Source organism: Carettochelys insculpta, chromosome 3 (assembly GCF_033958435.1).
Source record: "Carettochelys insculpta isolate YL-2023 chromosome 3, ASM3395843v1, whole genome shotgun sequence".
Lineage (NCBI taxonomy): Eukaryota > Metazoa > Chordata > Testudines > Carettochelyidae > Carettochelys > Carettochelys insculpta.
Window position 1 is genome coordinate 78,567,995 of NC_134139.1, and position 27,087 is coordinate 78,595,081.

At 43.7% G+C, this 27,087-nt stretch overlaps 1 protein-coding gene across 1 annotated transcript; it reads right to left on the reverse strand.

The window, feature by feature from the left end:
- Positions 1-269: 269 nt before the first annotated feature.
- On the reverse strand, positions 270-25,646 carry CCSAP (centriole, cilia and spindle associated protein). The gene is made up of 3 exons (XM_074988655.1): positions 25,256-25,646; positions 5,588-5,856; positions 270-2,396 (listed from the first exon to the last, which is right to left on the reverse strand). The coding sequence occupies exons 1-3, from the start codon at positions 25,590-25,592 to the stop codon at positions 2,223-2,225; spliced, it is 780 nt and encodes a 259-aa protein (XP_074844756.1). The 5' UTR covers positions 25,593-25,646; the 3' UTR covers positions 270-2,222.
- Between the last annotated feature and the right edge of the window lie 1,441 nt (positions 25,647-27,087).

The window sequence follows — 27,087 nt, forward strand, 5'->3', positions numbered from 1 at the left end:
GGCAGACGAATCATATGGGAAAGTAAACTAAGTCCCAAAAAGTAGAAAGGTGTCTGATAAGTTTAAAAAGGGACATGCAATGGACTAGAATGTATTCAATACTGGGTACTGATCCGGAAAAAGGTCTAAAAGAATCTCAATTTTAGTCAGTTACTAGCCCCTCCCGCCCCCCACAAAAAAATACAGAATATTTTCAAATGTAGACAAATTAAATCTGAAAAGTAAATGGTGTTTTCAGATTAAAAAGTCTCCAGTGACTAATTCTAGACTAGTAGACTTGTAAACAGTTATTTAAAAAAAAATTGATTCTTCATATAATTGTAAGTGAAAAGTTTTTAAAGCCAGAAAGTGAGGTCTGTTAGTTTTATTAAATCATTCTGTATTTTGAAAGTTTTAGTTCTCTGGCCTCAGTGACTTAACTTTCAAAATATTTAACCTTCTGTATCCCTTTCCAACATAAATATGAAAGCCATGCTCTCAGTCACTTTGGCTAGTTCCAGCCAAAACTTTGGTTGAGAAACACCTAGCTACTACTCTTGGCTTAGTTACAACTCCTCATACAATTACTTACCCTAGATATTTGGATTCCAGTTTACTTATTGCCATTTGGTCACTTTCTGCATTTCACTACAGTGCAGTTAAGCAGACTTGTCAAATGCATTAAGCACGGTTACTGTGCTTCCAACAACAGGGGCATAATATTTCTCATCACAAATTTTTAAAGTTTCATTAAAAAACTCAAACGTAACCAAGCTATGCTGAAAGCTGATAGCAATTCCAAAGCAGTCCATAAAAGAATGAACTTCAAAACTATTACATTGCAATCACCGCACTGCAAAGACATCTCACAAAGCCCACAATTACTGCAAGGATCTGTTTAAGTTCACATTTACTATAAAACTAAAGAATTCGGTTTAGAACAACTGAGTAAAGAAAAATTGAGGATCCAACATCAATAGTGGCAGTCCTACTTTGTACAAAGACAGTCCCACCAATTAAAGAGTCAGATTTCCCATCACTAAGACAGTTATTTTCTTTCCCCTTGGAAAGGAACATAACATGCCTCCAAGACTGATATGACCCCACGACCACCTCCATTTGCGAATGTCTATCAAAATTGTTCTGTAAATCTAAAACTATCAAAGCATTATTAGGCACACTAAGCCAAATGGAATTCACGCCAGTGAAATACACTCTACAGTCTGCGGATAAAAACATTAAAAATAAGACCTCACTGACCCGACGCCAGCTGATTCATTAAAGTATATTTTAAAATATATACAGTCTTTATTGAAAACCTGATGTCTAATGACTAAGCACAAAACTGGTGTTTTTTACTACTTCAGTATGATGGCTGTGGATCAAGACTGGTACAGCAAGCAACTGTCTATTGACCAGCCATCAGATCATGATTGTCTACATAAGTCAATTTGGTGTACTAGTCACAGTAATTACAAATTAATCCTGTGACATCTTGATTGGAAAATGTTGCCACAACAACTGGATCATATTAATCTAGTCCCACTGACATTTTTAGAACAGCAGTAAAACAAACTGAAGACTATTGGCATGATTCATTGATTACTGAAAGCTTAGAGAAATATTATGAAGTTTCTAAAAGTCTCCAGCATATATACCCAGATGAACCCTAACAGCTGTGGTAATGAGGCCAGTATTCATTGTGACTCAGATTATTATGTATCAGAGCCACTGCCATCCAGGTTAGAGATTGTAATCTACATGGTATTTTTAATGCAAAATCAAGTATTTTAAATTATACAATGGCACATGTATTGTACCCTACAAAATGTTTCCAACACACCACCATGATCTGATTTGGGAGCTAAATTTTTTTTTTTTTTTTTTTTTTTTAAAGGGAGCAAATTGAAAGTGTGTGAAATGAACCAATTCTTTAGAAGATTCTGTAAAAATTAATTTAGACTTTCAGGATTTTGAAGTCAAAAAGGTCCCTGGAAATGCCTCTCAAGAAGGACTTCAGAAAAGGAGAAATATGTAAAAATGTAAGGAACTCTATTAAAAACATTTTCAAATGTTCTGGCTCCAGCTCTATGCCCTACGGATGAGGTAGGTAGCCAAAATACAAACATTGTTAGACTGCTGGAAACCACCTATAAAAACCTTGCATAAGTAGTTTGCACCAATGTCCTGACTGAATATAAATTTTTTTTGATTTAGAGACTCATGTCCAAGCCAGCCTTGATTCACCGAGCTCTTGCTGAGTAGCACCTCATGTATTCAGTCATCCAGGGGTTATCGGGAGGGGAAGACTTCGCTCTCCAGGTTCGATCCACATCTGCAGAGCGCACTCGTCTCTGAGACGCTTTCCTTTTCTCCACTTGCCGTCTGTTCTTGGCCCGCAGTGCAGACTCGTGGATCTAGGACAAATTTAGAATGGTCAATTTTGTGGGAAGAGCAAGACAGTCATTTTTATTCAGGGAAACAAAGTTCTCTCAAAATGTACCTTCAACCTTCATGTCCCAAGCCAAGAAAGGGAACGATTCCACAAAACTATAGGATTCTGAAGAGATTATCAGAACATCCTGGGGTGTATATGTTGCTGTCACTAAACACAAGAGGGAGGCATTTTGGTCTCCAATTTGAGGACACTGAAATCTACGACACGTGGGATTCCCGCCCTACTGCATTTCCCTGTACGGTTTCACTCCAAGGTAGAGATAGGGCTGTTTGGGAACCTGGAGTTTTCATGTCCATACCTTAACATGCCCGAGTTTGGATTACACTTGGCAGATTCAGTTTCCTGCATTTGCAGCCTTTTTTTTTTTTTTTTTTTTTTTTTTTTTAAAGTATTGCAACATCTTTGTGATTTTGTCTTAGTCTTCAAGAGTGATGTATTCAGGTGTAAATCCATCTTAAATTTTAACTTCTTGGAATTTTTGCTTTTTAAAAATTAAACTCCTACATGAATACTACGACCAACAGAATGCAGATGTTTTACCATTTCAGAGTAACAAGTCGTTCAGACATAACGTTATGCTAGCCAGCAACACTATCAAGCACAAGATTTACACCTTCATGACGTTACAAAACTTCCAAGGGACTGATGCAAAGGGATTCAGTCAAATAGCTGAGCACCATTTAGGTCATTTCTAGGCGTGAGCTCATCTACCTGTCTGCCTGCTTTGAGACACTTGCTGCTAACTGCCAACTTCTGACAGGCTTTCTTTCACGGAGCTCAGACTGAGGGCACATTTGTTTCATCCACTTTGTCTTATTTCAGCACTACTGGGGGGAAAAAAAAAGAGAACCATGCATTAATCAGGGACTGCACCAGCAGGTCATTTAGTCTGGAACCTTTTGAAAGGCTGACAGCTTAGAAAGGAGTGGACTTTGCTTTCGTTTACAAGTCTATTTGCACACCTATGAAACACCCCTGACTGAGGATATAGCTTCAGTATAGACAGCTGTATTGACAGAAGAGTGCTTCTGTTAACATCTGGGAGGGGGTGCTCCTACACCAGCAGTAAAACTCGTTAGCACAGGCTGCATCTGCATTAGAGCCCTACGTGGGCATAGGCTTCGTGGCACAGACATAGCCGGAGGTGTGTTAACTACCGCAGTATTCTTAGTTCCAACCAAGGCCAGCTACAGGCTCCTCGCTATTCTGCTTGTCTTAAGTAGAAGCTACAGAACAATCTGTGTGCTTGGAAAATGAGTGATGGGACCAAAAGATTGGTCCAAGTTCACTTGGATCCTTCAGACAGGAGAGGGATGGTCAGTGGTTTGAGCATTCACCTGCGAAACCCAGATTGTGAGCTCAATCCTTGAGGAGTCCCTTTAGGGGTCTGGGGCAAACAGATTTCAAAAAACCTGTCAGGGATGGTGCTTGGCCCCTGCCAAGGGGGCTGCACTTGATGACCTCCTGAAGTCCCTTCCAGCTCTGAGACGTGTATTGTCATACGGGGTGGCGAAGAACTGCTTACAAAGAATCAAATCCACACCCAGGCTGAATAACGAGCCATTACCAAATCCAATGAAAACAAAAAGCAGTCAAGTAGCACTTTAAAGACTGGCAAAATAGTTTATTGGGTGAGCTTTCATGGGACAGACCCACTTCTTCCAACCATAGCCAGACCAGAACAGACTCAATATTTAAGACACAGAGAACCAAAAACAGTAAGCAAGTTTGGTTCTCTGTGCCTTAAATATTGAGTCTGTTCTGGTCTGGCTATGATCTGAAGAAGTGGATCTGTCCCACGAAAGCTCACCTAATAAACCATTTCGCTAGTCTTTAAAGTGTTACTTGACTGCTTTTTGTTTTGATAGTGTATAGACTAGCACGGCTTCCTCTCTGTTACAAATCCAATGAGTTGAATAATTGGCATCTACATAGATGGCATTTCACAGGAGCAAGCCCTTATAATGAAGGGGGTGGAGGGGGAAGGTTGGGATCTGCCTTGCCTTTACTATTCCCCTGGTAAAAGGTTGATAAAATTATGTACTGTATGACAAAATGGCACAACGCTACAATTAAGACAAAGGCATTTTAGTTCTTGTGCTCATCACCAATATTAGAGGTTGGATTGTGAATGAGATTTTCTTCTCGTTAGAAGAAAGATCAGTTGCATTCCTTGTTTGAAAAGTACTACTTTAACTAAATTTCCTGGAGGTTTTTTTAACTAGCATTCTGGAAAGGTGCTGCGGATTCAAACCACTAACAGGACTTCAAGCTTAAAGTGGAAATGAAATTCATAAAAGAGTGTGTGCATTTATATACTGGCGCAAGGGTGAAAGCCAGCAAGAGAGGCATCTATTAGAACCATTCTGGTGTCTACAGGGCAAGATTTTCCCAAAGCGATCAGTGATTTTGGGAATCTGTTTTTCCATGCTCAGCTTATCACCTCTTAATCTGTGTCTGAGGGCAGCTACTTAGCATTACCTGCAAGGTGTCACAGTGGGTACCAAAAATTCAGGAAGCAACTGGTTGGTGGCTGTGCAAGGCTTAACTGCATGCACATGGGAAAGGACAATGACTGTTTAAGAGAAAGAACGCTCCACCTGGAACCAGTGTGCCCTCTAATTTTTTCCCTCCATTTGCAGAATAAAGTTTACTGCATGCATTCAGGCACAGGTGGATGTGCACCAGAGTAACACGCTGCCAGCTGTGGGCACTTAGCTAATCAGCTGGGTGGCACTTGTCTCAGGTGGTCACCTAAAGTGCTCAGCTTACACAGAACACTACTTGGAACTCAATTTTCCCAAACTTGAAAGAGTTCAGCCAAGTGAGTTCTGAGGAAAATCGGGCCTGGAGCATGAGAAAATTTGGGTGTTTCAAACCTAATGCTGCCTCCCAGGCCCCCCACTTCCAAAGCGTCTTTCCTTCTGACTGATACAGTAACAAAACAGCATAGCAGGGCTAAGCTAGGTAAAATTGAGACATTAATGCCCCCCAAATACTCCTGGATGCAGGTGAAAGAAGAAGGTTATCACATTTTAACTAACAATAAGACTATAGTGAATTTTATTTAACAATATTATTCCTCTTTCCCTATAGATGTGGGCAGGAGGTGGGAAGACAAACTACAAAAATACTCTAACGTTTGCTTACTTCATGTGCTGAGGCAGGAGCACAGACATTATGAGTCTTCTGGCTCCCTGTATCGGTACGTTTTTCTCCCCAGCCATATAAAGCAAATGGATGTTTATGCTCTTTTGTGGCATCTGTCCTTTGAGGACTTTTTGCTGATCTTCGATCATTCCGACTGGACAAGGCACTTCGACTTGGATGCTGTCCTGTACGGCTGGTTGATTTGTTAGTTTCTTTCCCTGAGGTCTGTTCTGCACCTTTTACTTGGTTGTCTTCCTCTGTTTCTTTTTCTAAAGGGAAAATAAGAAATCAGTTTGACTTTAGGTATGCAATATGGCCTGAAAGACTGTTTAAACCTCTTCCAAAAGTTTTACTGAAAGATAGAGAAAAGAAACAGCCCCCAGTTGCATGACAGATATTGCACAAACTCCATTAAAGCTTTGTTTATACAAGAGATCTTTTCATTGGTGTCAGACTTGTGTAATGAATATTCCAGTCACCACGTAGTTTTGGACTTCAAGTATCTTAGACTGAGTACCACGAGGACCATCAACCAACTTCCTTTTTAACACTCTACCCTACCTATTCCATCATCCTCTTGCAACATGTTTTACATGGTCAACAAATATACCGACATACAGCATTTAGACTCTGCCAGGCACACTGGAGACAGCAACAGATTTAAATCAGGATACATGAAATATGACCTCACCTTATTAGGGATATATCTACCCGTACAAAAATTGTTTGATTCTGGGCTTCTTCTGTGAAAGCTTTCATGCTTCTGGACTATACACTTTTTCCAGCTGTATCCTGCTGACATTTGCCTTCAAGAATTTTCAGACATGTATCTTATGTACTGGCTTTTTTTTTCTGTTTTGTTTTTTAAAAAACAAAAGAGGCGCTGATTTTATGTTTAAGTATCCCACTTACACTATGCCATGCTTGGCTCACAGCCTGTAATACCACATTCTGCAGATTCCTTTCAAAACACCAAAAGCCTGATGTTAGTCATCCTGCCTCCAGCACCACCTGCCGACCATGCCCAGTAGGAAGGGAAAGTGACTTCACCTAGCTGCACTTCTACTTGCCCTGAGTGAACGCAATATTTCCCCAGCCTGTTCAGGACAGCTTCAAGAAGCATTCTACATGTATTCCAAGACGGGCCTTTCAACATTCTCTAACAAACCCCTGGCTCTCAGTACCCAATCAATTAGCCATTTGAATGTTTGCTCAGATGCCCGAAGGCTTCCAACTCTTTCTGGTGAGAAAAGAAAACAGTTTCCTTCCTCTCTCCCCCCGCCCCCCAAAAAAAGATAAGACACTGAGGTGGGGAAAAGCTAAAAACCCCACATCTCCTTGTCCTGAGTTGTTACTTTTTGCCAAGCCAGGCTGGTAACAAACTTGTGCAAAAGGAAGTTTTTCTTTGACATTTACAATAAAATTCAAAAGTCTTAGAAGTTAGTGACGAAAATATTGGGGCGCAAGAGGAGATTATGGAAAGATCACAGAATAGACTATTCCACAAGTTCTTCTTTACAGAAGAGTCATCTTTCCATTTTGAAGACACAATGATCACAATGTAAAGTGGGCAGGTCAAACAAAGCCTACCTCAGGGCTGCACAAATGAACACAGATAGCTTCCAGGACCTTCCAAAGGAAAAAAAAAAAGTACTTCTACCGGAAAGTCGTAACTATTATAGATTATATTTTAGGCTTATTTTATAATAATTTTCAGGTCTTGTTTGACTATAATACAATAATATTGGTTGAGAGTTTAATACTAAATATGAATTTTATTGTTTTATTAATCATGCATAAAATTTGATGTGTAAAATTCTTGTGTTCATATATAATTAATATAAATTAAGGCACTTTTTAATTATTTTACAATACATATCCTGTTTTGTTGAAATAAAACAAGTAGAGACAGTGGTTAATGCAACAGAACAGGCTTCTGTGAAAATTTGAGATACTGTACTTTGTCCATTTGAAATTTTGCATAAAAAACTGTTGCAAAACAATGAACATTTATTGATATAAAAATTAATACCTTTTGTGATTTTATTTGGGAATACATAAAACAAAATATTAAATCACATTTTTTACTATTCAGCATTGAGAAGCAAATGCAAACAGCTGTAGCATAAGAATAAAATAGTGTGAAATTTTCAAATTAAAACCTGCAGCATTTCAGTCCAGAGTATTTTTTCCAGACAGACGACACCACTTGTGATACCAGTTTTTCAATATTTGTTTAGTTATTTTGAGCCAATACTATAACTACCGCTGATAAAATGTTCCTCAATTAGCCTTGACCTATTGGGTGTTTTGTTGGCGTTTACAAGTGAAACAGCTGTACACATAGGTGTGTATTACAAAACATCTGCATCAAAAATATTGTTAATTTACATACTTCAACAAATTGCCAGGGCACCTGTGTTTAAAAAAAATTCAAGAATGCCAACTTCATTATATTTGTTTAAGAAAGTCACACTGAATTTCAATAAGTTCTATTTGCATATTTTTCAGCTAAACGGTGCTGTAAACAAGAAAAAAAAAAAAAAAAAAAAAAAAACTTATCTTCACAGGATTTGAAATCCTGAAATCTCTCCTCAAATTCGTCTCACAGCAGTACAATATTTGATGCATTATTTGCAAAACGCGAACTCAGCTGTTTGCTTTTTGATCTCAGCATGTAATGAAAGTTAAATCTTTTTTAAACTGTACTTCCCAAAGACAAAGTTTGGTCATAAAAGCTTTTAAAATATCTGTTAGTCTATAAAGTGCCACAGGACTTCTTGTTGTTCTTGAAGATACAGACTAACACAGCTCCCTCTCTGATACTTGTACCCAGTTATCATTCTTGATTAAGTCAGTGTCCTGTCCTTTCATTTCAAGGAAAATAATGATTTCTTTTTGTAGTTTCCAAAACCTCTCCAAAACTCTTGAACAAGAAAGCCAACAAACCTCAGTATGGTCCGGCAAGTCTTCATATTCAGTTCCAGTTCCAAACTCAATGATAAACATTGACATAGGTTCAAACCACATATACGCTGATAAAGTTTATAATTTTTTTCACAACTTGAGCACATGCTCCATGTTTATAACCTTGGAGCACAGCACTTCCTGGTGGATTATGCAGTGCCTATGGTTAAATGTTATGTTTCTTGGTGCTAGTTCTTTTAATCTAGCCACAAAACCGCTTCCCCCCCTCCCCCGCAAAGGAGTGCCACCGGTCACTATGGGAATGAAATTTGACAAATTTAAAAATTGTTTCTCCAAACGTACAATCGTACAATTGAAAATGACTTAACCAATTGTAGTGTCATGCATAGGTATGAATTTAAAAAGCTCTTCAGTGAAATTCAAATCTCCATCACAAGCATGCAAGAAGATAGCCTGGTGCGCAATGCCCCCAATATCTGTGCTTTCATCAAGAGCGATTGAAAATGCTTCAAAAGTTGGTGATTTCTCTTTTTCATGGCTCACTTCAATCACTTGTTTCCTTTAGCCTCTTCGTAACTGTTTTGTGACAAAAATATCTTTGAACACTCATTTCCAGAGCACACAATTTCAGCAGTTTTCACCATGCACTCTTATAAATTCACCTTCCATAGATGGTTTTGAATTTTGCGCTATTAACTCCGACAAAAACAGATAGCTTTAACTGCAGCTACACTGCCTTTGTTAATTTTTGTAAGCAAATGTTGCTGACTATTCCAATGCTGTCTTTAATTCCAGTAGCTTATCTTGCCGTAATTTCTCTAATTTATCATACTTTTCTCCGTGGGTTTCATAAATTCACTTAATGTTATACTCCTATGGAACACTGGCAAATTGAGCACCTGCTAAGCAGATAATCTCACCTTTCAGTTGACAACAAAACATAACAGTTTCCATTTGTCCTGGAAAATTAAGTGCTTATCTTCAGTCTTCCTTTTTATAGATTTACTACTTGCCAGTTTTGAGTGTGACATTGCAAGGGACTTTTTATAGCACCAAAAGCTATAGAAAAAAAGACACCTAGCAGTGAGGGAAGAAAGATAGAAAACTGATGATAAAAACAGACCAGGGAGAAAAGCCAAAACATCTCGAAGGGAGAGATGGTTTTGCAGTGAACATGAAAAGCCAGATGTAGGGATACCCATGTTCTATGGCTAGCTCTGCAGTCCGTGCTGCCAGCTTCATCATCTCCGAGAATGAAGATTAATTACGTACCACGCAGGAAAGTCATACGTTACTAACATGAACGAACGGGCTTTGAGATTTGTGGCCAGAAGAAACAGCAAGAGTTAAATTTCAAGAAGCGGTGTCTGAGGGGAATGGATCTGTACAAACTCAGAGAATGAAGATCAGGGCTGAGAGAAACTGATCACCACCAGCTTGCTGGTGGAATGCCCCGATGTTATGTCGCTAAGGGTGTATTGTACAGGGTTTGCTTTGTCAATCATTGTGACCGGGTCTGAACAATGCTTTGGCTGGTTTTACCTATTTCCCTCCCACCTGTACAGGGTGGGTACAATGCAGTGAAACCCCTCCACTGCTCCACGAGCAGCCGCTCTCCCCATACAGAGGTTAGAGATTCCCTTTTCCCCCACCCCCTTTTGGTGGGCCATGAAAGAGATCACAATCCAACTTTTTTTCCTGCACAGGGAGGGTGGAAAGGGGCGCTGGGTGGCCCCCCAGTAGAGGAAGGGGCGATGGGGGAAGAGAGAGAGATCAGGTCAGGATCTCACTGCTTCTGTGGCTACTGTCCAAAGTCCGGAAAGGAGATTTTCAGTTCCACAGAAGGAGAAACATTGTGCTCCCCTCCCCCATTTGACCCCTCCCGTTTGAGCTGCACCCTCCCTCATCTCCAATTTCTCCACACTTCCTTCTCTGGCATTCCGGGATTTACACTGCAATCCCCCATTTCATTGTGTTCTCTCCATTTCAGACTCTTTGAAGCTTGTGTTTCCCCCCACTGCAGTGCAGCCCCTATTGCCCCACCCCTGACCCCTTGATACTTGCGCTGCTCCCCATTACAGTGCAGCCCCCAATGCACTACCCCACAGCCCTTTGAGACTTGCACTGCCCCCCATGCTGCTTGGGGCTTCCATCGTCCCCCAATGCACTGAACCCCCAGACCCCTTGAGGCACTGCACTGCTCCATAGACTCAGGCATGTACTGCGCCCCCCCACCCCATGGTACTCTCCCCCCCATATTACTCTGCTTTGTGCTTCTCAGTTGCCTCTTGAACCGTAACCTCCACAGCTTCCTACCTGCCACCTCAGCCAATGGGGGTTCTGCAGTCCTCCTCAGAGTGGTCACACACGAGCAGCAGTGGGCAGGTCAAACACCAATCCCATCACCGAGGCTGTCCTTGTCCGGCACATGTGTTAAAGCCCCCTTGGATCCTTGAGGTTTTCATACGCACGTGCTGGACAGCCCGAGAAGGCGAGATTGGCATTTATCCCACCCTGTGCTGCTCATGTGTGCGACCAGGTGGGCCACAATTAGATGTTTTATTAACATCTAGTTTGGAGCCATCAAAGAAATCAGTCAAGCTGCAAATTGCAAATTCGACATAGCTGATATAAAGCAAAGTACTGCTACCCTGTAAGTGGCCTCTATGCTCGAACGCGAGGCTAACTCCCTACCCGCAAGCATTCAGTTGTAAACTCCACCTGCGCATATGGTGGGCAGTACCACCCATTTCCCCCACCCAAAAACTTAGGCTCAACCGCTCTAATCTGGAACTCTCTCATCCAGCAAACTCCAAAATCCAGCACAAAATTTAGTTAGTTGGACAAATCACTTATCGTGGGTATGTCCAAGTTTCTCATGGTCCCATAAACTTTGTTTCCAGCCTCCAGTCCTGGCTTTTAGTGTTATTTAGCTGTAATTTACCCATACGTCTTCTAAGAGCCCAAGAAGCCATGGAAGTGTTGGTAACGTGCTAGGCAACATTGACCTCCCATAGTCATGCAAATTCATTCAGCACCGGTCAGGTCCCGAGGGTGCCAGATGAGAGAGATTCAACCTGTATAAAAGTCAAAAAAGCAGTCAAGTAGCACTTGAAAGACTAAGAAAATAGTTTATTAGGTGAGCTTTCGTAGGACAGACCCACATCTTCAGACCATAGCCATACCAGAAAAGACTCAATATTTAAGGCACAGAGAACCAAACAGTAATCAAGGTGGACAAATCAGAAAAAAAAAAAATCAAGGTGAGCAAATCAGAGTAGCTGGGCAGAAGGGTGCGGGGGGGCGTGGTCAAGAATTAGATTAAGCCAAGTATGCAAATGAGCCCCTATAGTGACCCAGAAAATTCCAGTCTCAGTTCAAACCACATGTTAATTGTCAAATTTGAATATAAGAAGAGTTCAGCAGCCTCTTTCCAAAGTAGCGTGAAAATTCCTCTTCAGTCACACGCAAACTCTTAAGTCATGAACAGAATGGCCCACTTCATTAAAATGTTGGCTGACCTGTTTGGGGATCAGGAGTGTTTTTATGTCTGTTTTACACTCCAGAAGGCCCTAGGTGACATGCCTGTTCTCTCCTACAGACAACCTCCCAACCTTATGAGGATTCGCACCAACAGCCACAGTCCATACTGGAGGAACACCAGTTCTGCGGTCACCATCACCGGACCTAACCAGGTTATTCACAGAATCAGGGGCACATTCTCATGTTCCTCAACTAACATCATATATGCCATCATGTGCCAACACTGCCCAGATGCTTTGTATACTGGACACACTTCAAACTCTCGAAGAGTTAATGGGCACAAAACAGACAAAAACACTCCTGATCCACAAACCTGTTAGCTGGCATTTTAATGGAGTGGGGCATTCTGTTAATGACTTAAGAGTTTGCGTGTTACTGAAGAGGGATTTTCACAACACTCTTCAAAGAAGCTGCTGAACTTTTATATTCAAATTCAACACATCAACATGTGGTTTGAACAGAGATTGGAATTTTCTGGGTCACTATACAGGCTCGTTTGCATACCTGGCTTAATCTAATTCTTGACCTCCCCCCCACCCTCCGATTCGCTCACCTTGATCTTTTTTTCCTGATTTGTCCACCTTGATTACTGTTTTTCGTTCTCTGTACCTTAGATATTGAGTCTGTTCTGGTCTGAAGAAGCGAGTCTGTCCCACAAAAGCTCATCACCTAATAAGTGCTACTTGACTGCTTTTTGTTTTGATCGTACATAGACTAGCACAGCGTTCTCTGTTACTGTTCAAACTGTGTAAGTTCATACTATAAAGCAAATCGAGAGCTCACCTTCCACTCTCTCCAGACAACATTATGCACAGAGATCTACCCTCACTGAAGAAATGAGGGCAAACGTATAATAAAATTAATCAAAAATGGAAAGTAATTGTCACTTACAAATGTGCATGGTTGAAGGTAAAGATTACCCATACTTTATAAAGCACTCCTATAGTATCCATCTTTCAAAAGCAAGTTTGATTTCATTAAGTATGTAAACTCTAGCACAATTTAGGTACTTCGCTAGTGCAGGAAAAGACCGTGATGTAAGAGGAAAAAGTGAACTTTTTTTAGTCCTAGTGGTTTTGGCCATAGGCTGTCACAGAAGACATCAGTCCAATGTGGCAATGAAGAACACTGACTCTGTAGAGAAGAACTGCCTGGAAAGTGGGATTGTATATATACTGATTTGGTGGCCCATTATTTCTTAATTCTTAGCATCTTTAAACTCTACATGAAATGGGGGGATTCATTTCCCACAAGGTTGGAGTAGCTTAAAGAGGTCAACAAGAAAGAAGAGGAAAGTTTAAGCATTCTACAAGAAGAAGAAACAGATTCAGTAATATAATTGCCTTCAAGGCTCAAGAAACGAAAAGGACAGGAAGGAAGGGTACAAAAATGCAACGATACAAGTACAGGATGAAGAGTCTGTAGAGCGCAATTCCATAGTCAATGGCAGTCATTCTTCCATGCCTATTCTCTGGCTCAACGCTATCAGGCCAACACTTCTTTAAGCCACTTGACTCTAGATTGGGTCACGCTATACCTACAGAGCATTTGACTAATCCTCCAGAACAGGGCTTGTCTACACAAGAACCTGCAACCAATAAGAGGTTAGACTAATAAAACCAGGCAGAATCCTTGGGTTAACAAGTCCATCTGTTATAAGAGGCAGGTGAACATACCATGTCTGGCAGATACACTTTGGAAGGAGGATAAAGAGTGAGATGTTAAACTACAGCAACCAGTGACCTTTGCAATGTCATCAGTGCCTCCATACAAGGGCCCTGTTTAGGGGATTTTATAATGGAGAATAACTTTTCAGCAGTAGTACTGCCAAAGCTGTATCTGGGGGCTATAAGGAATGTCAAGCTGATTGAATAAGCGTGATGCAGTTGCCAAGGTTACTGTTCCAAGACATAACGGAAGTGTTGTAGGTAAGACAAGGGACGTAGTTCTCCTGCTTGATACTGAAGTACTGTCGAATTCTGGGGCCATACTTTCAGGTAGATCTAACAAATTAGAGAGTCCAAAGGCAATGAGCAAAAGTGATACAGGGTTTAAAAAGCTTCATCTGTGGAAAAAATGTTTAAAAAAGGGAGACGTTTAATCCTGAGAGAAGATGAGTGGGGATCTGATAAGGCTTCAGCATCTTTACAACAGCAATTAACAGATTTTGGCAATCAAATCTTTGCTATGTCCACTGAAGACCATACAAGCTTAATCTGCAGCAAGTGAGATTTAAGTTAGATATTAGGAAAACTTTTCTAGATAGTAGGGAAGCTAAACACTGGAATAGTAACAGAGATAGCCATGCTAGTCTATATACACTATCGAAACAAAAAAGCAGTCCAGTAGCACTTTAAAGACTAACAAAATAATTTATTAGGTGATGAGCTTTTGTGGGACAGACCCACTTCAGATCATAGCCATACCAGAACAGACTCATCACCTAATAAATTGTTAGTCTTTAAAGTGCTACTGGACTGCTTTTTTGTTAAACACTGGAATAGTTTTCTAAAGGAGGTTGTGGAAGTCGTGTTATGGGGGTTCTCTTCTAAATAATCAGAAGCTTGCATGACAAATGTCTATTGTGATAAGTCTTAAGACATGCATTAACTATCTAGCACTGAAATCCAAATAGAACTCATTTCTTTGGGAAAGACTGCTACACAAAAGGACCAAGGAAGGAAGAACTAGTAGTTGCCACAAATGTCACTGCAGCAGTGAAATACAGTCAAAGCTTTATTATGTAACACACTGAAGGAAGAGGGGGTACCAGTTAGTCAAATAATTCTGGTTAATTAAGAGTTTATCCTGGGGGTGGGAGACAGGTTTGTGGGATGTGGGTGATCAAGCCTAGAGATGGGGGGTAACAACTTACTAACAGGTACAAATCAATGCGTGTGCGCTGTTCTTAAAACAGGGGTGACAAAGCACAGTGACATCATTTAGTCAGGACTGTCTCGTATTCACATGCACTGCGGCTCTTGAAGGATTGATTTTGTAACTGATTTAGAAAAAATGGCTCTTCTCGCTCTTTCAGTTGCGGACCCCTGGGCTAGGCAGAGGCACAATCAAGCAGCTCTGTGCCTTGCACTTGTGGGTGCAGGCTACACCCTTAGCTGGCCAATGGGAGCTGAAGGGGTGGTGCTCAGGACAGGGCAAAAACAGCAGGAAGAGCCCCCATGGCCATCCCTCCACCTAGGAGCAGCAGAGACATGGTGCTTCTTCTGGGGAGCCATGTAAACCCAAGCAGAGAGCGCCAGTCAGCTCTACATCAGACTATGAACCAGCATTTCTGGTTCAGAGAGCTTTCTGGCTAGTACAGGGTTGGATAGCACAGAGCACACAACAGCCATGCAAAAAGGCACAAGATTTTTAAGTGCAAAACTATCCTAATGAATAAAGTTGCAGCCTTTGCTCTTACAAAACAAAAGCATAGTGCGTAACAAACAAGCACAATCTGGCCCTATCAGATAACTGCAGCGTGTGGGTGAATGTCAGTCAAAGCTTGGAAGAACTAGCAAAAGAAAATGTTATTGCACTGAGCTTACATTTAGCTACCCACACAACACTTTGAATTATCTTGAAAAAAAATCATTATAGGTGGCTGGGAAGTATAGCTACTACCTCCGTAGGTTTTTTTTAAATTTTCTCCGTACTTTGAAAATTATAGGCACTGGACAAAGAATGAAATGCAGGCAGGGAGGGCTGTTTCAAATTAAGTGACCAATGGGAATTTTGAATAGTGTACAGGATACCCAAATGTCCCTGTTCATAGGCTGATCAGAGAGGGACTTTTCCTTTAAAAAACCCTCATTCTGCACAGACTCTAAGGGCTTGTCTACATTCTGCAAAATTGAACTATATGAGGTGAGCAATTGACCCTGTACGCCTCAATATTGCAAGGAGTAAGGGAGGTCAATGGGAGAGCTTCTCCTCTTGACCTCCCTCTGAGGACAGCCAGGTAACTTGATTATAGCCAAGTCAATTCTAGCTATGCAACTGCCACAGACAGAATTGTGTCTCCACAATGGATTTTAACATAAGGTGACCATCGGTCCTGCATTTGGCAGGATGGTCCTGTATTTGGGACACCAAAAGGCGTCTTTTTTTTTTTTAAAAGGGACTAATTGTCTTGTATTTGGGCCCTCCCCCTGCTGACCTTTTCTGCCAGCAGCTATGGGGGCACAGCTGCTGGCCGGAGAGCATGTAGGTCACTTCCCCAAACCTCGGGGAAGCTGCAGGGGGGCAGCTGCTGAGTCACTGCACTTCCAAGGCTTGGGGAGGTCTGAACACTGCTGACTCCTTCCCAGATCCCATGGGTTTGGTGGAGCTGGGAGGAGCTGCCCCCTCCCCCACCATTAACTCCCTATCCTGTATTTGGGACAGGAAAATATGGTTGCCCTACTTTAATGTCTAATGCAGACTGTGCCTCAACCTCATTTGAAAAGTTGTTTCAAATACACCTACAAAGGCTCTTACTTGATAGACAAGCTGTGTGCTCCCTCAACTTATAATTTTAGGCACGGCTGTACCACTTAGTTCTGTGCAGCCTGAAAGGTGGGTGGGATTTTCCATAAACTTTTTAACTATTAGTAAGAAATGTTTCCTTTACTCAGCTTTTTTCTTCAGAAGCTTCAGCACAAGGATTCCCCTGCCACACCTGCTTAGGTCAGTAGTGGGCAACCTGTGACCCATGGAAGGCATGTGACGCATCAGAGTTCTGTGTGGCCCACAAGACATTTTGTCTAATGTTGCCCATGCACAGGGTTGCCAGATTCTGCTGGTTTACATTCAGGTTGTTTCTTCCTACTGGCATAATTGATGTGCAAGTCACTTTTAAGAAAGGGCAGGTGAAGTGGTGTGTGTGCTGACTGCACACAATATTCACTGAGCTGTACGCTCCCTCTGCATTCAACCAAAACACTGCCATAGTTCAGGCAGCACACCCCAGAAATTTTAGGCACACTGTGGTCGTTAGCAAAACTACCTTATTCAAGGTGGTCATCTTGGTTTTGACAATTTTGCAATCCTCTGACATGAAGAAACACTCCTGCGGCCCACTTGCTAGCCCAGGTTGCCCATTGCTGGCTTAGACTAAGCCAAGCTTAAGAAAAAAGGAAATTAAGTTCTATCTGATGTTCCTGGAACATTTCCTTTCTACCTCCACCACTTTTGGTCTCCAGCTGGAAGGCAGTACCCAACTGTGCTAGGTGCACTATAAAGAGAACAAAGAGTCCCCTATCTTCAAAAAGCCTTTTCCAATTGTGCTGTCCATTTCTGCTGATCAGGGAATTCTTGTTGCCATGCAGAGCTCTGAGGACAAAGACCATCTTTTCGTTCTGCCTTTGTCCTAGATTCCTGCACCACAATTAAAGAAGATAGTCAGGATCTCATACTGGTAGGGATGCAGTGTAATATACCCATTTCACTTAATGGGTCACCGCCTAGGGGACCAACTCCCACAGAACAGCCATAGCGTACTGTAAGTAGGGAACACTAGAACTGATCTCACCCAGAAGTATCAAAAGCACGGACCACTAACGTCAGCATCCGTGCAAGATGGGGACTTCAGTGCTCTGGGTGAAGAGCTAGGAATAGGCTGCAATTTTAGCATCTAAGTTAAGAGCCTAGTCAAGGGCAGTCACTTTTCTCAGGTATGTCACAAGCAAATGTCTACATTGTAGAGCCACTGAACTGCTGCGTGCACCCTCTACTCTTGAGTTGTGCACTCCTCCAGAGCATCTGACTGCCAGCCCACAGTCACAGTATGAAGATGGGCATAAGACAAAACTTCCACTTTGTAGCAGCCCCTCTTGTAATTCCCGTCAGCAGCCTGTTTAGCCTCGATGCAGATCTGCATCCCAGGCTACAAACAGGTTGGGTGTAAATTAGGACTTCTGATGCCAGTCAGCCTGCCTTTCTCCATATGCCAGAGCTGCTGCCACTCTGAGGCCATAGCAGTCAGTCTGCATAGGCCTTCATTCATCCAAGACTGGCACTGGGCTAGCAACACTGAAGTGCATGAACAGTTGCCAACAAAAAGATGTCATGCTGTCAGTCCCAGCAAGTCAGCAGGAACCACAGGTTGTTTGTTATTTTTATACAAACAAGCAGATTTTTCCTGCATTGCTTATTTGCACCTATTGGAATCACCATCAGCTTCATGTGTGGCAGACTGCTGAGCGTGGACTGATAGAAAAAGCAATGGTATCTCAGTGTTGGCTCATGTAGCACCCCAAAACAAAGAAATTAGTTGTTAAAGTGTGGCTAAAGCAACCACTTAATACCCACGGCAGCATTCAGCTCCAAATTAACAAAAATATGTAAGCACCTGTGACACGCTGCTGCAAAGTCCAGTGAATTCTTTCATATCTGGCATTCTATCATCCGGAACTCTCAAATAACCAGCATTCTAACCATAAGGAAATTTTGGTTACATATGCCCTAAGTACAGTGTAGTGCAAGTAAATACAAATACACAGCAAATACAGTGTAAGTTTACAGTGTACAATACTACTGTTGTTGGTAAATGAAGTCCTCTGCATACATTTTTGTTTTGGAGTATTTATTCTTGTTTTTCTTTAGTGTTAGGCATTGCTAGGTATACCTCTGTATTAACCAGGATATTTGAATATTCAACAGCCTCCGAGTTCCAGGGCTGCCGGGATATGAAAGAGTTTAGTATATTCTGTTGGAACAAATATCAGTGCTAGAACTGATGTCTGTAGAACATGTCTCAGCTTCCCAGGAGGCTCTTTTTTTTTTGATAGCACTTCCACCAAAACTCAAGTCAGTGCAGGAAGTGATCTTTTCCTTAAGTGTTGTAGATGGGACCTGTGTGTTAGCTTATGGTCCAGTTTGACTCCTAAAAGAGTGATACCTGGCTGGAAAGGGAATGACCAATCCTCCACACAGACTATAAGGGACTGACTGATCCGCCAAGTGTTCAGATGGAAAATTGTGGCCACCATCTCAGGTTAACATAAGTGTCCGAGCACGTGTGTCCTGGGTGAGCAACTCAGTTATCATGTAGCCAGTCACTTGTGTATGCAGCAACAAAGGGGCCTGTGGCACCTTATAGACTAACAAAAGTTGTGAGCATGAGCTTTCGTGAGCACAGACTCACTTCATCAGATGCTGGTCATGGAGATCTCCATGACCAGCATCTGATGAAGTGAGTCTGTGCTCACGAAAGCTCATGCTCACAACTTTTCTGTTAGTCTATAAGGTGCCACAGGCTCCTTTGTTGCTGTTACAGATCCAGACTAACATGGCTACCCCTCTGATGCTTGTGTATGCAGATAACCCCTGTTGCTGATATGCACTTATTGGCAGTCCATAAGCATACATGCTGACAAGGAGAGGGATTTAGAATGAATCCTTGTAGGCATCTGTTACGGAGATGCTGTACAATGTTATCTTCCATGACTGAGTGGCTATAGGAGGGAGCCGGTCATGATTTCTGCTATTTCCCCTGCTCACCAGAATCAGTACTATATTGCATAGGTTGACATGCAAGTCAAGTGTCTCTATCCATGTTCTTCTTTCTGCTGTCCATCAGGGCATCTCAGCAACAGTAATGTCTAACCCAGCAGGAAGTAGACATGTGTAGCCATGTGAACAGCTTCTGCACTTAAACCCATAGCAGTTCACGATGTACATCCATGGTTTTATTTTATTGATACAGGGAGAAAGAAGAAGATTGATCTCTCTCGGATACTATATATTAGGTTCCCACAATGAAGATGAGGAATCATCAAGATCATCCTAAATTCATCTGTGACACATGACCAAAGACCCAGCCTCCAGTCTATCAATTTGTTACCCAGGATAGCTACATAAAGAACTTCACGGGACAGCTTCTACAGAGACCCACATTAGAAGTGGTAGCTCCCAGCCTTGAGACAGGACACCATTAGCATGAAGCAAAGGATATGGTTACACTGCAGACATCTTATGTTAACACTACACATGCCTCTTACCCACCCCCAGGTATAAACAGAGTAGATGCTGAAGCACTGTTTAAACAAGGAAAGACAAACCTGAATGTTGTTGGCACATACCCTACATGGCTCTCTACCTGCCCAACCAACCAACCCATTCATTATTATTTATGGTGCTAAAAACGGCCACACAGACATTCTGTTATGAAGATATACATACCTCAGAGTTCGACAGGACCTCAAGAGGTCAGAGTTCAGTCCCTCTATTCACAGCTGGGCCAAGTACAACCTGACAGATTTTTTTCCCTACCCCAGACCCTGGAAAGGCCCCTCAAGTATGGAACTCGCCACTCTGGGTTAATCTGCCCATTGGGGGAAATGGCTCCAACCGCTCCCCCTGCCACAGAGCAAGACTGGCATCTCCACTCTACCAGAGCTTTTCCCACACTTCCTCCTGATGATAGAGCCTTTCACTGCCATGCATAGTTATACAACACAACCCAATTTCACAGCAGCACATACGTTACAAGCCACCCACAGTGCTGTGCAACACAGACACATTCTAAAGACACGATGCTCTCAAAACTCCAATAACCAGCCTCTAGCCTTCCTTGCTGCCGCTTTTTGCCAGAAACCTGCTTATGTAATTACGAAGATCCCCCGATACCATAGCAACAATTTACATAAGTAGCTGTGACTCAGGATGAGTGTTATTGCCATGATAGGTTTCTTTAAAGATGCTCCACAAACGATCTAGTTACAGGCTAGCCTAGGGATAGTTCATGATTGAGTCAAATGTACATTGTACTTCAATACCACCTTCGTTTTACCAAAGGTGCTGCAAGCAGAGCCACTGAAAGGAATACACAGAACTTCAGCGGTTAAAGTGATCTGCCGCATGGAACACTTAATAGTACAGTAGGGTCTCAACATGTGCGAGGGTTCCCTGTTCGGAACCCTCATGGATGTTGATTTTCCACACTTACGGGGGGTGCCCGGCATCAATGGCGGCTACCGGCTCTCGCAAATAATTGAATTTGCAAACATTACGTTCGTGAATTGAGACCCTACTGTATAGGCACCCAAATGCACGGCTGGTTATCACCACATTTTTGTACAGCAAATCTTTCATTTTGAGTTTCATATTTTGGCTTAATTTACTTCTGTCAGTATACTGTAAATGCAATCAAGCTGACTCTCAGAGGTATTGTAGCTGCCAGGAACCCCTTCACTGCAGTGGGAGATTCACTTGCTCAGGAACGCAAGCACTAGGCCCCCTGGTGCCTGCACAAATCACTTGTGTGACTAGTTGTACTTCATTACTCTTCAGGGATAACTGACAGTACAGTAAGGTCTCAGAGTACGTGACTGTTCCGTTCCATGCTCCTAGCGTAACCCAGATTTCATTTCAGCTTTTTCTCAGGCAGAACACATGTTCTGCAGCCGTGGAAGCAGCAGAACGGTAAGTCCTGGGCTGGGGGTGGCAGCTGGGGAGGGTTAAGCCTGGGGTGGGCTAGGGCTGTGGTCGGGCATGAGGGGAGTTGAGCACAGGTGGTGAGCTGGGCTGCAGGCAGGCAGGGAGTTGAGCCGGAACCAAAGCCGTGCGTGGGTGGTGAGCTGGCAGGGGGTTGCACTAGAGCCACGTGGGGCAGGGGTGGCTGGCTGGCTGGGCAGGCGGCTTGTGAGCCAAGGGGTTGCACTGGAGCCGCAGGGGTGGGGAGGCAGGTGGGCGGCTTGTGAGCCAGCAGCGGGGTTGGAGCAGACCTGTGTGAGCGGCTTGTGAGCTGGGGGGGTGGTTTGCAGCAGAGCCGGGCGGGGTGGGGAGCAAGTGGCTTGTGAGCAGGGGGGTTGCATCGGAGTCACAGGGGGAGGGAGGCAAGCGGGTGGCTTGTGAGCCAGCAGAGGGGTTGCACCAGAGCCACATGGGGCAGGGGGACAAGCAGGTGGCTTGTGAGCCAAGGGGGTTAGAGCCGTGGGGGGAGGGAGACGGGTAGCTTGTGAGCCAGCAGAGGGGTTGTACCGGAGCTGTGCAGGGCGGCTGGGGGGGGCAGCCGCTTGAATCAGAGGCGCTTGCGGGCAGTTTAAACCAGGCTGGGGGGTGAGCTGGAGTTGTGAGAGTGGTGGTAAGCCAGAGCCAGGCATAGGTGTGTGCATGGTGAGTGGAGCTGTGGGGGGAGCTGCTCTGAGGCCATGCGGAGCTGAGGGAGGTTAAGCCAGGGCAGGGGGGAGTGACTTAACTGGAAATCACGCACACAGTTTACAACAGGAATCTGGGTCGGATGCGTAAGAGCGAGGTTGTATACTCTGAGGTGCTCCAAGACCTTACTGTACTTACAAAGAAATGCTGGCTGACAAGAACTGATAATGCGCAAGGGTCCACACTGAAAGTTAATTAACTAGCACGTGTGCTGGCAATGGCAACAGAACAAAGAATGAATGATCATGAGAATCAGATGTACTTGCTCTAGATTAGCCTATCCAGGGTAGGCACAGCACATAATATAATTATATACGGAGACACGCATACCATGGAACTGGAAGGGACCTTAGGAGGTCACTGAATCCAGTCCCCTGCCCTCTTGGCAGGGCCAAGCACCATCCCTGACAGTTTTTTTTTTTTTTTAAATCTATTTGTCCCAGACCCCTAAATGGCCTAACCCTATTCCCTCCCCCCAGTGAATGGCCCCCTTAAGGATTGAACTCACAAGCCTGGCTTTTCAAGGCCAATGCTCTAGCCACTATATATCCCTCCCCAGTAATCAACAGGGCAGCCCAGGAAGACATGCACAGATGTTGCTATATCATGCAGAGAGTTGCCACTTTCAAGGTTATTGTATTTGAAATATTCCAGCATTCACTTAATGTGGATTTATACAATTCCCTCAGCCACCAATGTACTACACAATGTACTGTAATTCAATATGCCACTTTGTTGTTTTTAGTAGTCTTCTTATTGCTAGGATAATCTAAATCTGTGTTTCTTAAACTTTGAGACTACGGGCCACCAAACAATTTTTTTATGCAGAACATCTTTGAAAATGTTCTTCAAAAAATTTATCAGATGCAGAAAAAAATCCAAACAGCAAGATATATAGCAAAAACAAAATGAAGTAATTAATCACGTATAATAGCAATGAAGTAGTAACATTGTATCTGGTTTTAAAAACAGAAAATATATACTCTGAATTATTATTCCAAATGCTCACAGCACACCAGTGTTCCATGGAACACAGTTTAACAAACACTGACCTAGAGGATAGTCTGCATTTCATTATAGATAGGATGCCAACAAAACACAAGGGGGTTTTAAGAATTATTTACAGTGCCACATAAATACCAGACCTATTTGTTGTCATAAATCAAAATATTTATTCTTTGTAAAAAAATTAATTTAATGAAATCTGTATGTTTCCAGTTTTGGAGTTTTCTAACTATGCCACACTCATTTAGACACTGAAAAGAAGGTAAAATGAAAAGTAAAGGACTCAGGTGGACCAGAGCCTAGGGTACAGTCACTTTTATTCATACTTCCTCCATTCCAGTCCAAGTCACCACTTCTGTTATCACAAATAAACTTCAACATTTAATTCTGCACCAGGCTCTGAAGGTGGAAAGATTAGAACACAGTCTATCTTTGACAAACTGTTCCACAATTTTGAACTAGCACCTAAAATACACTGTCTCCAGCTACCAGTAGCCTCACTCTGGTTTCTTTCAGCATCTATGTACCTGATCAACACAGGAGTCTTGGAGAAAGGTTGGGAACCAAGTGGTAGACAGAGGTTGCTTGGTCCCAGCTCCTTAAGAATTCTAAGGAGACCAAGATCTTTAATTCAACTCAGAACTACCTGGAAAAGCCAGCAAGAAGGTATGGGAAATTGGTACAGTGTGCTCTGTGGTTAACCTTGGTCAAGTAAAAGGTATTATGAAGTCTACGATGAAACCTCATGAAAAGATATTATTAAATCAGGCAGCAAGTGCTCGACCAAGAGCAGGCAACCTGAGGCCCACAGGCCCCCTGGGGTTCTCTGTATGGCCTGCAAGACCTTCTGTTTACCATTGCCAATGTGCAGAATTGCCAGCTTCCACAGATTTCTGCATGCATAGTTCCCACCCCCACCACCAGTGTTACTAAAGAGGCACACACATAAAGCAAAGTGTGTGCTGATTGCACACAACACGGACTGAACCATGTGCCCCTTCCATGGCCAAACAAAGCAGTGCTATGGTTCAGTTAGCACACCCTGCAAATTCTAGCTATAGAAGGGCAGTTATCAGAACTATCCTGTCCAGGGAGATCATCTTGATCATAAGAACCTTGTGGCCCAGTGAGATTGAGGGCCACTCACTTGCTTAGGCTGCCCATCCCAGTGCTACACCCTCTAGCTTGCAAATAAACAATAAATTATTAGGTTGCAAATAAACAAATAACTTGAGCCAAGATTAAAATATAAATATATGTGTTTTAGCCTTGGCAAGCAGGAATGTTGTCATGGCAAGTGAGGATACCTACACATTGAGCCCCTGCAAATTTCAGCCTTACACAGAAAAGCACAGTATTATGCCTCTCCAGGCTGACAAAAGCCCTCCAAACGGGAATGGAGCATAAGGAAGGCAGCATTATTTTTCTAAGCCTGCTCTCCTACCAGGCCTCAGGCTATAACAGCTTTAAGGGTGAAATCATCAGAACCTTCCTAGGGCAGGTTTTCAAGGCACCAAGGCACTAAGTCATCACATTCACAGGAGGGTTGGAGGGGGTTGTTACCTGTTGGGTGGGGCACTGAAAACGCTCGCTGCCCTGGGTGACAGGCCTGGCACCAACCCTGGCTGATCATCAGTTTCAGGGAGGCCCTGGGGGAGGGGCATCAGTCAAGCTGTTTAAAACCAGGATGACAATCAGTCAAGCTGTTTAAAACCAGCTGTCTTTCCTGATGCCAGCCACAGCAAAGGCCAGGGCTAGCGGTCCCACCGCGAGAAAGAAGCAGAGGGGGCAGTGTACTACGGGCGGGGAGGAAGGCCCATGCCAGGAGCAAGGAGGGACGCAGGAAGGGGGGATTTTAATCAGAAACCGCTAAGCGGAGGGAGGCTATTACAGACGATGGGTTGCAGAGTGCGGCAACATCCCAAGGGCGGCCGACAGCATCACCTCCTGACAACATGGCCTCGGCATCCCTCCCTGGCTCTCCCAGCCCAGTGCCGCAAGAGAGGAGCGCCTGCCCACGGGCAGCCCTGCCCCAGCCCGCCTGCCACCTACCTGCTACGCGCCGGGGCTCCGCCGGGCTCGGCCTCCCCGCTGCTCCCGGCTCCGCAGCGCGGCTGCCGCCTGCGATTGGCAATGTATCTGCCTCCCGCTGCTGCTGCTGCTGCGCGGCCGGCGAGCTGGCGCTGGGGGGCGAGGGGGAGCCGGCGCTGCTGCCGCTGCTGTCGGGCTCCCAGCCGTCCCAGAGCCAGGGCCGGTGCGCCTGCTCCAGCAGGCGGCGGCTGAGTCGATAGCGCAGCAGTTCCCGGTAGCAGGGGCCGCACAACTCCCACTTGGGCTCCTTGAAGCGCTTCATGTACTCGCTCTTGACGCGGGGCCGCGCGGGCACCATGCCGGCGCCGGCCCGCTCCGGGGAGTCCGATCGAGCGCTCCCTCCCTCGGCTCCGTGGCGTCCCCCACCCGCAGCGCCTAGGGCCTAAGCCCGCCCCTCCCGCTGGAACGTTTAAACCCAAACAGCGACGTTCTGCGCCCGCCCCCGCCCTGTTCTGGCCAATTAGCGTGTCTACTCCCTTTTACGTCACAAAGGAGCGCTGTGGAACGGTAACAGTGCTGTAGAACGGTGATGGTGTTGCAAGGGGATTTGCCTGTGGGGCTCTCCCCTCTGACACGAGGGGCGGCCCTTGGACAGCCCACTGATTCATGCGGGGCAGGGACCAAGGAAGGCGCCGGAGAAGGCCATATGGGAGCATGGGCAAGAGGTGAAGCTGCTGCTCGGGGAGGCAAGCTTCCCAGCCTCTACCCTGCCTGTACTCTACCCCTGCTCGCCCCAGACCCCATCTCCAGCCTGTGAAGGCACTCCCCATCCGCCCTCTTCCTTCTCTGCTCACCCCTCCCAGGCAAACATCTGAACCCTCCTATAGCAAATGACATTTGAAAAAAATATTCTGCTAAAATTTTTTTCTAAAGAAAATGCTGCAGGTTTTCCACTGCATGCTGGATTAAAAGCACTACATTTGGAAATAAAAATGGTGAGTCACAGGTTCTTTCATACACCCCAAAGCTGGTCAGAGATGTATTTGCAAAACTTTTGCAGAAAGGGCACGTCAGCTGTCCTGCTGAATACAGTAGGGAATACTGCACCTCTTCTCTGTTTTACTGATCCCTATTTCTAAGATGATTTTATATATTAAAATGTACTCTTGAGCCTTCATACAGTAATTCCAGATTACTACATACTCTATTTAAAACACTGAGGCTATGCCTACACTTATGAAAAACTTCAAAATGGCCAATGAGGCACTGAAATGAATAGTGGATAGGAATAAGGGGACTTCCATGTTTGCAGGGTCTTTTCGAAAAGGACCCCCCATGGAGATGACCCCTGAGCAAGCGAAACGTGGCACTTTCAAAGTGCTGCAGCCAGTAGCATGCTAATGAGGCGCTGAATATTCATTTCAGCGCTTCATTAGTATTCTTCGATTTGGCCATTAGCATGGTAATTTCAAAGTTTGTCATAAGTGTAAACACGGCCTGAAACAACATTCTAAATTACTTCAGAGCTATTTAGGGAGTTTATAACAAATGTCATTGTTTTTAGAAAAGGGGAACACTAATTTATTGTGTGGGCTCTCCATAACAATGTACAGGGTTACCAAGTTTCACCATATGGTCATAGTCTCAGAAGGGTAGGTGTGTTTTTCTACAGTGTCGCAAAAAACAAACAGTCTCATAGCACATTTAAGACTAAGAAATGTTTTTATTAAGTAATGAGCTTTTTGTGGGTAAGACCCACTTCTTCAGATTTTCAGACTGAAGTGCAGTGTTGTGGGGAACAGCACCAGAAACTGATTTCTAATACATCAATTCCACCTACGCAAATCACATAG

What these genes read in the sequence shown, in the direction of transcription:
- CCSAP (XM_074988655.1), bottom strand. Translation starts at nt 25,592, where the DNA reads ATGGTGCCCGCGCGGCCCCGCGTCAAGAGCGAGTACATGAAGCGCTTC. An exon ending in GGAGCCCCGGCGCGTAGCAG is followed by an intron (nt 5,857 to 25,255) that starts GTAGGTGGCAGG and finishes TTTTCCCTTTAG; the next exon opens with AAAAAGAAACAGAGGAAGAC. An exon ending in CTCCTGCCTCAGCACATGAA is followed by an intron (nt 2,397 to 5,587) that starts GTAAGCAAACGT and finishes AATTTGTCCTAG; the next exon opens with ATCCACGAGTCTGCACTGCG.